General features: G+C 43.3%; 1 protein-coding gene across 1 annotated transcript in view; it reads right to left on the reverse strand.

Annotated features, from left to right (window-relative positions):
• The window catches only part of SYNDIG1 (synapse differentiation inducing 1), a 68,089-nt gene that overhangs the window by 35,085 nt on the left and 18,416 nt on the right, over positions 1–14,588 (reverse strand). Inside the window, exon 3 of the mRNA XM_027453553.3 lies at positions 9,479–9,616. Coding sequence (XP_027309354.2) covers positions 9,479–9,616 — 138 coding nt within the window. The remainder of the gene's footprint in view (positions 1–9,478; positions 9,617–14,588) is intronic.

Consider the following 14,588-nt stretch of genomic DNA (forward strand, 5'->3'; position numbering starts at 1 on the left):
CTGATGTTCGCACAGGAATACAGGAACCCTGAACTGAGACACTCTTGGTTTCAACCCAAGCTACAGTGAAAAGTTGCTCTTTGAGATTACCTTCAATTTTGCTTAAATGCCACTTCCTTCTTCTCCATTTTCAATATTTCACTTGAATAACTTTAAGAAACGTGTGGAGAACACAAAACTCCACTTGCAGTTCATGAGCAAAAAACAGACAAACAATATTACCTATTCCTCAGGCTGGATGCAGTGCCCTGAAATACCTTGAAATTTCTAGCTGTTAATAAAAAAAATGAATATGAACAAATGCTTCTTATTCTTCTTGCAGTCAGAGTGTTTACACGCACTGAAACCTTCCAAGATGATCTGTTTTCCAATCAGCAGACATACACGTTTGTATTATGGGTTTGTTGTTATTATACAACACAAAAGTTATTAAAAATGGGGGAGAGAGTCATTAGGCATCATTTCTATGACACAATTAGAATCAGAATGTCTAAAAGCTTGAAACAAGGTTGATGAGGGGAAAATTACTAAAGTGTTGACAGAACAAAGTGAGATACGGTAAGAATAAGAAACTATCCCCATGTGATGTAAACATCCATTTAAGTCATGGGAATTCTGAAAGCCCTGGGAAACAAGAAATTTGTTTCTACCACAGTTTAGGAATAGACACTGCATGCCACATGCCAAGATGATCTTCATGAGTTTCATTAAAGGAAAGCATTCAAATGCAGGTGAGACATCCTCAAGGCACATCAGGAAGCACCCAGCGATGCTCAGGGTCAGTCCAATCTGTCACAGCTGTGGTTCAAATTAAGACTAAGCAGATGCAGTGAAACCTTAGCAAAGACAATTTGGAGAGTCTTTGGATCAATGCTGTAGCAAGGTCCCATAAGGTCACTTAAGTTATTGCTTTACAATAGCTCCTGTGTAAGTGCAAGCTCCTAATTAATTGCTTAATTAGTTGTAGGCTGTAGAAACCTGCTTAGAACAATGCCATCTGTGCTACAAGGTCAAGAAATGAGGACACATTCAGCAAAATTATCGAGTGTGGTGTCTTGAATGAAATCCAGAAATCCCAGGCTGGGATGATTACTATTTAAATTAGTCCAAAGGCCCACGTGTCTGGGGACACAAAATCCCATTTCCTGGCCTATCACACCTAGGAGGATTTTGAATTTGCTGTCTGCCATTATCGACACAAGGGAAGGGAAGTGCTGGGAGCAACTGCAAGGCTCTGAACCACGGGTAGGGAATTCTCCACCAGCTTTTGAGAGGGAACATGATTTCTTCCAGAGATCCCCATGACATGATTGAGAAAGAAAAATGAAATCTCTTCCAGAGCGGTTCCCTGAAGAGCCCTGGAAACAAAAAGTTTGGCCTCTCCTACTCCTACCATGCTATTACTACCTGGTGCCTTTTATATCTGGAGAGCAGCTCAGAGAGGCCATGACATAAGTAAGTCTATGTATCTGTATGGCATCACACCATTGCTTATTCTCCTTTGGCCATCCATTCATAAGGGCCTGGGAATTTTGGATAACAACTGTTCTGAGTTTCATTCCTTCCCATCGACTTCATAACAACACAGCATTCACTCCAAGGAAAGCAGGATGAGGAACGTGGTGAAGCAGGGATTGTCAGTTCTATCTCTTGCTCCATGCCACGGTCTCTCTTCTTTCATCCTTGGCCTCTCCTCTGCTTTTGGAGGAAGCTGAGTTCCTCTGTGAACAAGCAAGGACTTCCATTCACCCAAGCAGCCATGAATCTTTCACACTTCATGGAAGTAATACAATAAATGTCAAGATGTAGAAATGCCATTCATAATTCATTGCTCATCACTCCCCATAATGAATGCATTTTAATACTACACTGGCATGGGGGAAGGGAAAAGAAAGATTTTCACAACAGAAAAAAAAGTTGGTGTTTTTTCCCCTGAGCACATAAAATACTACATTAGTTTTATTACCAACAGTACATTAAGATCATGTGCCTTGATAGGTGCATTTTAATGTCCTGCCTACCTCCGTGGGTACAGCTGGAGGCAAAGCATCCAGCAAATGCTGTTGTTTAGATTAGCAAAGAGTGTTTGTGAACAATGCAATAATATTAGATAATGAACTAATCTTTCACTTCCCAGTGAAAGATTTCAACCACTTTATGAACACAAATGAAACAAGGGCTGGAAGCAGGAGACCACAGGGACTGGTAAGAGGTAATGCCAAGGTGCCTATAGATCAATGTAAGAACTCTCGAAGCAGGAGAGCACCTATCTGTATGCCTCAGGCAGCCTGAATTTCTAGCAGCTGCCTCATGGAAGCTGTTCCTGCTTGGCTCAGTATTTTGTCCAGGATCACGGGAACCAAATGCAATCTCTCCATTTAATTTAATGGGATGTCTTTATTTCTTGTTGGTCTTGATGGTCCCTGTGGACACCACCACTAGCAGTAGAAGCCTGTTTTTTACTGTGTTGCCTTCTACCAGAGGGACCTACTAGGCTCTCATAACACAATTCATTTTTTATCTTTTAATTTTCACGTGAAGAAACCCTTGCAGTCAGTTGGAAAGTCCATAGGATCACCGTTGGGATGGTCATAACAACTATTTGCTCTGCAGGAAAACTTCAGAGCATAATCACCAGTGATGCATGCTGCTCAGGCACAACATTTGAAAACATGGAAGCCACAGAGAGCCTTCTCCCTTCCTTCCTCAGCTAACACCGTCATTTATAAAACAGCCACATTCCTGTCTCAGGTTCTGCCTTGCAGTGGGTTCTGAGACTCATCTGTTCCAATATTTTGATACAACAGGTAATCCAGTGTGTATTTTAGGCTGAAGAGCATAGCCATTAGTTGTGGGAAGGCAGGATGCAGTTTTCAATACAAACTACACAGCTGCTGGTAGGTCCTCATCCCTTCCTTTTCAGCTGGTTCCTGTGGCTTATTTCAAAATACCCATAAAAAACTTTATTTCTTTCCTGCTGATGGGAAGTCAGTTAAATCAGTGACCAGTTGTGATTGTCTGGCAGGCATCTTTGGATGCCTAGATCATTACATTCATATCTTCCCTTCAAAGAGTTTTTCTGCAGCTCCTTTGAAAGAGATATGTAGATTGTAATCAGAAGTGATCATTTCACTTTGTTGTGCATCCAAACAAAGTAGTAATTCAGTAGCACTCACCAAAACAGCTACTGAAAGATGGTGAGGTGTATATCCAAGATTAGAAGGTAGCCCTGAGTACACAGTGTTGATCTCCAAGAAGAAAAAGAATACTTGAACATTCTGCAAACTGATAAAAGGTTAACCTTAATCTTTGCTGTTGAAAACATCTATTCATTTTACTTTACCTTTGCATATATTAAACTTCAAATGTGCATGCCTTCTTTTGTTTTTGTTTTGGAAAAGGGTACTGTCACGGTGTGAGATGAAAGGAAGTTCTGTTATATAAACAGCACTCTTCTTGCCATGGGAGAATTCAAAGGACATAATTTGCCACCTTGGATGTGAGGATGTTCATCACATCACTGGGCTCCTGATACAGCCATTGAAGCAGCATCTAAAGCTTTTTGGCTTTCTTGACAACTGATGGTTGTCAAGCAGATAGTGGGATGGCCAACGAGGAGGGAGGAAGAGGTCTGTGCTCCACTCCCAGATCTGCAATGGGTCTCTTCTTTTCTCACTCCTTTTTCAGCAGGGGATGTACTAGGATGAAACTGTTTAAAGAAAGCAATGAAGGGCCTGCTGGTAACAATCCTGCATTTTCCTTCACTTGGAAAAGCAGGGCACTGAAGCACTAATCCCTGTGGGAGCTGACTGACACAGCACCATTAACTTACAGAGCTGTGACCGCTGACACCAGTGAGGGAGCTCCTTCTTGGCTCCAGCAGCACCAGAGGTTGCAACAAATAAATAAATAAAGAGGCAAATGCTACACAAGGGCATTTCAAAAACCTCTCTGAGGTGCCCAGAAGAGATTATGTCATCCATAAATGCATCAGGTTTCATTTCTCAGGGCTTTGCAGGGGTGGAGGATGGTGCTTTGTCTTCCAGGGGGAGATGGTTGACTGCCACTCCACAGCAGCATGGACAACTCCCTACTCTCCTGGAGGCATGCAGAATCATGTTCCCTCTGCTTGCCCTTGGACAGGAAGTATCTACCTCTGTGTTGTCTCTTATAATGTAATTCTTTCTGGACAGTCTATATTTGCAAGTGTGAAAAACAAGTATTTAGCTGGGACATGAGCAGTTTACTAACAAAGGCCCCTCACTGTAATTCTAATTTCCTGTCCATGTTTAAAAAGAATCCTCTCTTACTACGCTAAAGAAAAAAAAAATCATTAAAAAAAAAACACCTCTGCCTAAATTAAAATACTGTTTAAACTTTGTGAAATTGCTTACATGTCAGGGTGCCTGAACCCCCAAATCAACTGTTGATCTATCACCCTACTCTTCAGATGCCTCCACCAGATGCCTCTGATTTTGTGGGTAGCACAGGCACACCAAGTTTAGTGGAAGGAGCACAAGTAACCTGTTGCGGGTGCATTATTCTGCACTGAAACAATATTCACTGTCTCATAAGCCTGTGAAATAATGAGCCGATAGATGAGCAACAAAAATTAACAGCAGGGCAAAAAGAGGATGCCAGGAGGGAATAATGTTTTGTACCCTTGGAGCAGAACTCTATTGATACGTCTCTTGGCTCCTGCTGTCTCAGCATAATGTGTGAGGCATAAAAGTCTGACAATGAACAATTCCCAGACAAAGTTTGCCATTGTGCAGGATGTTCTTGTTAATAAAGAGACTCCTAATCTCTTCAAGCATTTCACATTGGTGTCTGTGCTGTCCCAAAACTTCCTTGTAATTAAACACCTCCATAATGAATTAAACTCTCTTGGGAGTGTTACGTGTGAGCTACCTTTCCAATTATTTAAAATTAGCTTAAGGGCTGAAACGATCAGGCCATTCATTAATCTAATCCCTTTTCTGTAATTGTAGTTCGTGACTTGGAAATGTGACCACAAGATCAAAGGGACAAAGAGGAATGAAGAGGAAATTATACGAGACACTGATAAAGTTCCCTGGCCCGAGACTTCACCCACAGCCCAATGAAATCAGCGGTGCTGACACACAACACTAAATGACCATTTTTTTTTGTGCATGCACAAACACCTCTCTCTTCAGGAGATGTCTACCCCGAAGAGACAAATCAGCATAAGTCTACCCACACTCTCACCACTGGCTGGAAGCCAACTCCAGCCTGGAAAGCAGAGAATTAGGGGAGCTGGTAGTTAATGAACCCCCCTTCAGAGCACCTATCGTGGTCTGGGGCAGAGCTGGCTGCTGGCAGCCCCCTGGGGAACCAACAGGCCATAGGGCACACTCTGCCTCTCTGCTCTGGAGTAGATTTTCCTCTTCTCTGAAATGAGCAAAAGTTGCAAACCTTGAATGTGCTGAACCATGTGACAGCCTTTTTGCAAAGCCAAGGGATGTCACCCAAACGTCCCAAACCCAGGGCCAGGGGCATCCATTTCAAAGCTGCACTTCCACGAACGAGAGATCCAGCTCTTTCACACAGTGCCACATGTTCCTGGCTATCTCAGCAGGTAGCCAGCCTCCCTCTGTACCTGGGCTGAGAACAGCAGCCGTGATATTTAATGCTAGCACAGGTTGTGCTGCTCAGTATTCACTACCATCCTCTGCCCAGCAAATCTGCCATCTGCCTGCAGGGAGCAAAGGCAGCCAGCAGTGACCTTCTGCACGCCTGCCCTGTTGAACACAGCCTCCTCTGTGCCCTGGCCACGCACATCATCTGCACGCCCCATGGGCTCTGCTGCCCTGGGGCGTTATCCTCCAAATACTTGAGACTCAGCTGTGAAAGGGAGAGCTCCCGCCCCACACAAAGCCAGTCTGGTGATGTGGTGCATCACGCTGTTGTCCTGTCTCATGCTTTTTCTAGCTGAGATGGGGTCTGCGAGCTGGATTTCTAATGAATATTCAACAGATAACACCTGGATGTTATTTTTCTGTCCTTTTCAGCAGTGGCTAAATGTCAAAATCTGATGCAGAAAAACAAAGAATGTGAAATACATTCACGCATGTTGAGCATCTGATCTCTGGTCTTTGATAAAGTTTAAGTTCATACTGTCTTCTCCCTCCCAGTGGGGACATGGACACTTGTCGCTTTCTTTTACCTGGCAACCACAATAACATGTCAAAAGAGCCTTTTTTTTCAAAGCCTCTCTCTCTGAAAATGGGATAGAAGGTAACCAAATGGCCCAGAAGTTATCATGAAGGAAGACAAGCTGCTCTTTTGGCTTATCTTGTATGCCTCGTGCCAGCGCAAATGCAAGAGAAAAGTGCACAAGTCCCTACTTTTCTGCAAAGGCAATCCAAGCGATGATATTTTGAGCTGTGCCATTCAAATCATCCATGGATTTTGGGAATAATTACGGAGCCGTGCAGCTCTCAATCACTGCACAGGGGAATTAATTGCCGCACGGAGTAACCACGGCAGACGGGAAGCGATTGCTCTTGTGTGCTTGGATTGGAGTCTGCTGCCTGCCAGACCGCACGTGCTGCCACGGAGGAGAGCAGGGCTGGGGTTTGGAGGCTCTTTAAGCACCTAAGCATGCAGAAAATTGTCTGGTGGGATTTTTCAGGTGCGTGCCTACGGCTTCTGAAAATCCCACTAAACCTGTCCTGGCATTTGTCAGCCTGAGAAAGCCAGCGGACACCTGGCTCCTGCTGCTTGCGGGAGAATCAAGGAATGAGCAGCCCATGAAAATTTACATTGGCAGGAGCAGGGAGGTTCAGCAGGAAGGATTTAGGGGAATGCAAAGAGATTATGCTGTCCTCCTTGTTGGCTCAGCCAGACCCGATGCACATCTTTAGTTCCACCACACGGGCAGCCCCTGCACAGCTGCACTGTTCACTGCAGATGGCTTTCAAGAAGCCTTAAGTCAGCAGCACGTTGGCAAAAGCCTCCAGTCCCACACAGAGTGGAAATAGCTCCTGGCGGAAGCACGTTGCATTTATGGAGCGTGGGGAAAATTAATCTTTCTGTTCATACAGAGCATCTGTGAAACTTTATGACACCAATCCCCGTACAATTCTTTTGCACCGTGACACAGACGTATGCAGCGTAAATGTACTGCTGGGTGCTGCGGGATTAAACCGAGAGCACCCGTCCCTTTTAATTGATCTGCAGAGCAAATGTATCTTTAGCAAACCAGGCATAGATCTGCAGATGTATTGATCATCTAAAGGAGCCCAGTTTTAATATAAAAAAAAATAAAGTTTGCCACAGGTGCCAAGTCCTGGCACAAAGAATGCAGCCTCCACCCCTGCAGTTCCTATGTGCCGCAGTTTTTTCCCAGGCTGGGCCTTTTTGTCGAACTACCCAGGAGACTTTTGAACACGTGAAATTGTCAAGAGCTTGAGCAACTTCAAAAAGGGTTGGAATGCAAGTACCAAGTTTGATCTCTAGGTACAGTTCTGACATTCGACAAAGGATGGGGAACGCTAGCCTGCCATTACGTGTTAATGAGGGAGCTCAAATGTTATTCAGGAGTTCAAGTTAAAAGATGTCCATAAATAGAAGCCACACGCTAACAGGACATAATGTTTTACTACCTCACATATAAAAGATCATTCTGAATGCTACCTCGTTTCATCAGCCCTCTCACCTTGTTTTTTAAAGGAGGAAATTAAATGAAAAGAACTATCCTCATCCATCATTAAGCCCAGCAGTTTCCGAAACATCCATTAACACTTCGCTGTGCTTCAGTCACCAACACAGGAGGCTCCAAGGCTCAAACCAGCAAGTCCCTGGTCCTAACACCCCCTTGGGAAGAGGCCATCAAAACATACTGTAAAGGCAGTCTCTCCTCTTCCAAATACATTTTCTTCCCTGCCTTCATAAGACCTTTCCCACCTTGCTTATGCTGCTATCAAGGCAGCAGGGTTTTATGGGGTCATGCAGGTCCCTGGGATCAGATCACAGCTATTACGATGTCTTGTCCTTCATTTACTGGCTCTCAGCACATTAGCTTCTCAGCCATGCTGCTTTTTAGTACTGTATTATGTTGTTTGTTTTGCATTTATTGGGCTGCGCTGGGCTTTCACTGTTTGGATAAATCCAGCTAGCAGTCCCCAGGCCTCCCAAAGGAAAGCTATTGCAGGAAATTAATGAATGCACTGTTTTCCCCAACACAGTGCAAGTACAGTGCCAGTGATGCCATACTCAGAACCCTTCCTTTGCTGCAGCTTTGGTAAAAAATCCTGCCTTGTCCAAGTACTAAAGTGCATGTGGCTTCCTCCCAGTTCCTTGCTTTGCGCTGTCATCATCATCAGACAAATTCCTTGATCCAAACTTGAGAAATCAATAGCACTCAGATGAGAAGACGTCCTATTTTCCGCTGGACAAACTTAATTGTCTCAGAGGCTTCAAAGCTCAATGATAGAACATTTAAATTTAAACAAACAAAAACAAATAATAAAAAGAATAACAAAATGTTCATGCAGTGTCTCTTTATCTGATATTAAAGGGCAGGATTCTTCAGATCTGAAGTGCCTGTTCTGGTTTGACATATACACCATGCTGGTAGATGTTTAGAGCAGGCAGATAAGAAAGGCAGGCAAGAGGGTGAATAATTTTGGTGCTGCAGAGCACAGTGTAGCTTCCAATAGGCACTGCTACCACCAGCAGATAGAAATATAAGTGAATGTTTCCTTGCAGTCACTGATGAGACTTCTAGTGTGACTTTCTGTCATGTTACATTTTCTGCCCTGCTGGGAAACTCAATAATTACTCTGCAGGCACTTCTGAAGACATAGTTGTCGAAACAAATGATGGGGCATTAGGTGGTTGTTAGGCACAGGCTGGAAACAGCAAGCCTGTCACAGGAAGGAAACAAACCAAAACACCATCGCTCCTCTGGTAAAAAATACTTCTATATTAATATTGGACAAAAAGAACAGACTGGGCAATTTTTCATTGAGAAAGGAAATTCTTTCCTAGAAAGCAAATCCGCTTCTGTAGAACAGAAATGAATTTCTACTCCTGTTTTTCTTTTCCAGATGACCAGCTTAGGAACTAATAAATTACTTTACACAATGGGAAATCTGAACATTTGATATAGCAGGGGTGTTTTCCACTCAAAATTTCTGTGCAGAGAAAATCCCTAGCTGTACATTGTATAAACTGACATGGAACCTGACCATTGTCAATGAAAACCTAGAATATTTTGTAGATCCCTTGCTCACTAAAATCTCTCCCAAGACTACCACTATCACCACAGAGACATAGCAAGGTGGAGAACAGTGTCTCACGCATACACACGACTTTGTTTAACCACCTCCCACCACCCTGAGAGGGTTTCATGACCACATGTGTGTCTTGGTGAACTTTCCTTGCCAGTGTGAGATAATAGCCACTTTGTGGATGCAAAATTAATAATTAGCAGGATATGTTTTAGCATTACCTCATGAGACAGGTAAAAGGCAGCAATTCCCAGTGGCCAGAAACAGCAGAGCATGGAGAACACAGTGAGGCCGAGATGATCTCTTGGCGGCATCATCAGGAAATTGTCTTCACTTTCGGTGTCACTTGAGTAATCACTCTGGAATAACAAGGGAGAGAGAAATGTAGAAGTGCTGTTAAGGTAGTGATTTTAGGAAGTGTAACTCTGGAGTTACAGTTTTGGTGCAAGAATGGTCCCACAAAGTATTAAGTCACCCTGGGAGCACCTCCAGTCTGAGATGAGGTGGCTGAAAATCTTCTAAAAAATCTTCTGGGGTTGCTTTTTCTTTACTGACTGTAGAAGAAATGCTGTGCAGAACCTGACTGAAAGAAAGACACTGAAAGACAGATGTCATATTTAGAAACTTGTCCTCCTGTGCCTGGGTCCTGTGCCTGACATTTTAGCCAAAATGAATGATGAATTGATATTCTTCCACCAGTGAGTTATAACCTAGAAACTCCTGAACAGACTGCTAAGTGTCCAAGACGAAAATGAAACCATATGCAATGGGGTAAGTTTCTAAATACTAGTGAGCCACAATTAAGAAGGACACAGAAAATACAGTCAGGCTAATGATATTTGAAAGACTTAGCATCAGAGAAAGCATTTACTTCCTGAGCCAACTCCTTTGGGAACCAGACAGGTAACGTGACCCATTGCTTGCTAAGATGGACAGACCACTTTCAGGGGAATTGCTGGCAAACACCCACCACAGACCAGAGAGGCCTGGGCTGTGGGAGGGACGTGTTCCCATGCTTTGAGACTGCAGTGCACAGGAACACCTGCATGTGCAAAACAACTCCCTGTGGGACACCCCAGCCTGTTATGGGAGCCTCGATAACCTAGCAGAAATGGCAAAGCTTTATTTGGCCCAAAAATTCTCGTTCTGAAGGGACATCTGATGATGTTGTTGTGCAGCTTTTGAGCTCGGTTACTTCCCTTTCTGCTTCAATTTTCACAACAAGGTGTGTAAGTCATTTTTAATATCAATAATCTTTCATTTCAAGAGTAAGAGAAGGGAGGGGGAGGAAGAAAATCCACATCATTGCTGAAACTGTCTCTTGAAACAGTGCCCTTACCTGAATTTCATGACAGGGAAGATAAAATGGAAAATGCTTTTGATTACCCAGTTGTTGGCTGAGTAGTGTGCTGATATTGTATCTGTGGAGACTACCTGTCTGGTATTTCAAATTGCCTTTTGTTGTAGATCGAGATGAAATGTGGCTAAGAATCTCTAGATAACTTTGATCAAATGATGAACCATAAAATTATCAGTTTTGCTGCTTTTTAGAAAGCATTCTCAGGGTGCTGAAATCATGACATGTTAGACAGTTTCCATGCAAACTTGAGATGTGGCTGTTAGACTGCAAGAGGATAATAGCAGAAGTTTTCTTAATTATGCTAACATGAAAACTCTTGTTGGGAAAGATGAAGTCGCTATAGAAATGTACTAATTGAACCATAGATTTGTGCTGTGAATGCTGTTTTGATGGGTGAAGTCCCTGTAGTATTTATATCGGAGTAGATGATCTGAATGTCACTCACCAAGGGTGACAACAATTCTGATCAGAGAATGTAACCTAGGTAGGAATTAGTAGGGCTCTAATACATAAATAAGTAAATAAAATCCAACAACAAAAGGCAAAAGGTATCTCTTATCCCTTCTGGATAAACACTTTTTCCTCCAAGCAAGCATTCCTGCCTGATGTTCTATTTTTCTCTTATAAGGTGCTCCCCCACCAGCACCCAAGCCTGAGGTTATCTAGACATCTTTCCTATCTAGAAACGTTTTTAACATGGGGAAGCTTTTGACAATCTGGCTGGCTGTCTTCACTTGGTCATGATTTCACAGGGGCTGCACACTGATGCTGATGTGCTGGATACTAGAGTTGCTGAGAAATCAGAATTTCTGTCACCAGTTATAATCGCTTTGGGTTAACTGACTAATCCTGCATAATCAGGAATATTCTTGTCCACAGCATTGCTCCTTTCATGTTTAACAGCCTCTTTATAAACTTATATAGTACTTACTACATCCTAATCACACTAATCTGACTGAAAGCTTTTAACTCTTGCAGAAGCTAGAGAATAACATAACTAATTAATTTTCAAGGCTTGGGTGGTGAGCAAAACAGCACAGACAGGTTTTTCTTTATTTAATGTTGGCCTGGATGAGAATAAGCAATCTGAATATCAAACTTTTTTTTTTTTTCTTGCTACAGTTCTACCACTAATGCATACTACAGCCAAAGAGTAAGCAATGAAATTAGAATTTGTGTAACCAAAATAAAAAAAATACTTGGCATGATGCTACAAAAACCTTGGGATGGGAACAGAGTAAAATACATCCTGATGCAGCTGCAATGCAGTAAGTGACAAGGGACAGAATGATCATGGATCGTCAAGCAACAGCAGCAACAGCTGATGGTCTCTTCAGGATTTTGAGGGATTCACTCCTCTTCAGACCTAACATCCAGTTCCAGCAGCTTACATTGCAACTGAGCAACAAATGTTAACCATGACACACAGAGAATATTTACAGAAGGCAGCATCTTTCCACCTGAAGTCAGGCTTTGTCTTGGAGACACATCTTTATGCTTTTGTGTGTAATCTCAGCAAGGTCCACAGTCACTCCCCTTGCCAAAGGAGCTGCTCTCTGCAGCCCATGCGAGATGCTGCTGTGCGAACAAATACCTGTGCAAACAGCCCTGTAGCAGAAATGACAAACGATCTCTGAGGTTGCTGAGCACACAGTAGGGACTTCCTGCTTTCAGTGGATCCTTTGTAGCAAAAACAGTTATTACAATGACACCAACCCTCCTCATCCTGACTGTCGCTGTGTGTCCCTTGCCAACACACTTGGAGTTTTGCTGAAAAGACAGCACAGGATAAAGCAGTCTCCTGCTTCAGTTTATCCACAAGCATTTCCATGGCTATTTGGAGAAGGAGGTGATTTCAAGAGCACAGGCAATATTGGAGTTACCAGAACAGGCCCCAGAGGACATCTCCCCAGGGCATGAAATTCTGAAGAAAGCACAGCATGACACAGAACAACAAAGAAGGAAAGCAGCTCTTTTTATCCTTTCCTTTCATTTCCTTTCCTTTCCTTTCCTCCATATGGGACTCCCCCACACCAGCTCTTTGACTCTCTCTTACGCCCACGTTTCTAAACGGTGCACACCTCTGCAGCCCTACACTTCATTAGGCATAAGTGATGTGGGCAGGACATAAAGTGGATTGTTGCAGAAACGGAATGTAACGAAGGATGAGTAGGAGAAATAAACCTTGTCGGGAGAAGGGAGGTATCTAATTCCCAGACACAGAGCTTGTGGGATTTTGCAGAGCTGGAATTTGGGTGCTGGTCAATCTGATGGGAAACCTTGAGCTCTACATTCAAGGGGGCTGCTTCTGGCATTTCCCAAATGACCAGGAGCGGAAATCAATCAACCCATCAAATTTGGGAGCAGAAATCAGCCGGCACAGAGCAAGGCATTCAGAATCAAAAAAATTCAGAATGAAAAATCCATGTGCATCATGCTGCAGGAAATCTTTCACCCTGGAAGAAGGTGAAAAGGCCAACTTCACTTGTAAGATAACTTTAAGATGCAATTTCATCACAATCTCTAAGTGCCTCTGTGAGTAGATAATTTCTGATCAGACAGCTCTGTTGTTTGGCAGAAAATCATAAGAAACCCCAGTGACTGAAAGCGGAACAGAGGAAGAGCAGACACAAGGTGCAGATTTTTAACAGAGATGGTGATGAACACTTTTCTGCAGTTGTAATGGATTTTCTATTACACAAAGACCTTTTTAAAATTGAAGCTAGCTATCCCTAAAAGCTATGTGCTTTACCTCAGCTGAGACATTACGAGCGAACAAAGGCTCTCCAGGCAGCCTGCCATGGGCTGCCTGTGACATACTGGAGTCTGGACTTGATGGTCATGTAGTGCCTTCCAGCAGCTAAATGCTGGTCACACTGGTGAAGTCAGACAACGAGGTTTGCTGTGAACCACAGCTGCCAGCAACCTTTGGTGGATTTTCAGGAAACCAACTGTAAGATAATGTGTGCTCTGTTTCCCTCTTCGCAATGCCTGGTTTGGTAATGTGGTTAAACATGAGGCCCTATTCTGACCAGCGCTCTCCATCCCTTTGCTCTTCTGCAAGCAGTCTGAGTTGGCCTCGGTGCAGCAGATGGTGAAGGCAGCATGCTGGGAGGTAGCTCTCCCACCAAGGGCTGTGGTTTATCACTGTTCTTCCTCAACACACTTGCTTGTCACTGGGCATCACCTGGCTGATGCTTTCTTAATGAGTGATGTCTCTAAAGCCTGTTGCCATCATGGATTCCTTGGCATGTCAGTGTATTATTTATTTACTTATTTATTTGCCTATTTGTTAGTTCATTTACTTTTACCATTTTGAGTTTTCCACGTGCTTCCATTCAATTTTAGATGTATTTAAATATTCTGTTGTCCACTAACCCTGACCTGGTGCAAATTCCTTTTGCTCCCTCAACTCCTGGTCTAAAATGTCTTGCCAGTCAAGCAGGCAGCCTTCCAGGATGGGCTTGCAGGTGTCTCTCCTTGCTTAGAAAGCTTTTTATAAATCCCTTCACAATGCCAAAATGTTACAGGGAAAAAACAAAACAAAACAAAACAAAAAAACTTGGTGCAGATGTCCAAGCCCATTCTTCTCCTGAATTTAGTTCAGCTACCTTGTGGTGCTCTCTAGACACCCACAGCCAGTCTGTCTATAGCTCTTCAGTAACTTACATTCAACACACTGCCTCTGGAAGGGGATTACTGCAGAAAGCCATAAACAAATCCATACAGGACCAGCCCAGCTGCCATCACCTCCTAAATCACACTCCTTCTTTTGGAGAACAGTAATAACAGCCATGAAGTAAATATCCCTGATCTTTGTGTGAGTGACAGGGGCTTCCATCCAGAACCCCTCTGAGTTCATCGGGAAGGCACATGTGTGGCACTTTAACTGAAAAAGTAACATTACACAGCTCAAGCTAGGGGGGAAGTGACCTTCCACAGCTGTCCTCTTTTTGCTTTGCAGCTGACAC

The sequence above is a fragment of the Anas platyrhynchos genome, chromosome 3 (assembly GCF_047663525.1).
Source record: "Anas platyrhynchos isolate ZD024472 breed Pekin duck chromosome 3, IASCAAS_PekinDuck_T2T, whole genome shotgun sequence".
NCBI lineage: Eukaryota > Metazoa > Chordata > Aves > Anseriformes > Anatidae > Anas > Anas platyrhynchos.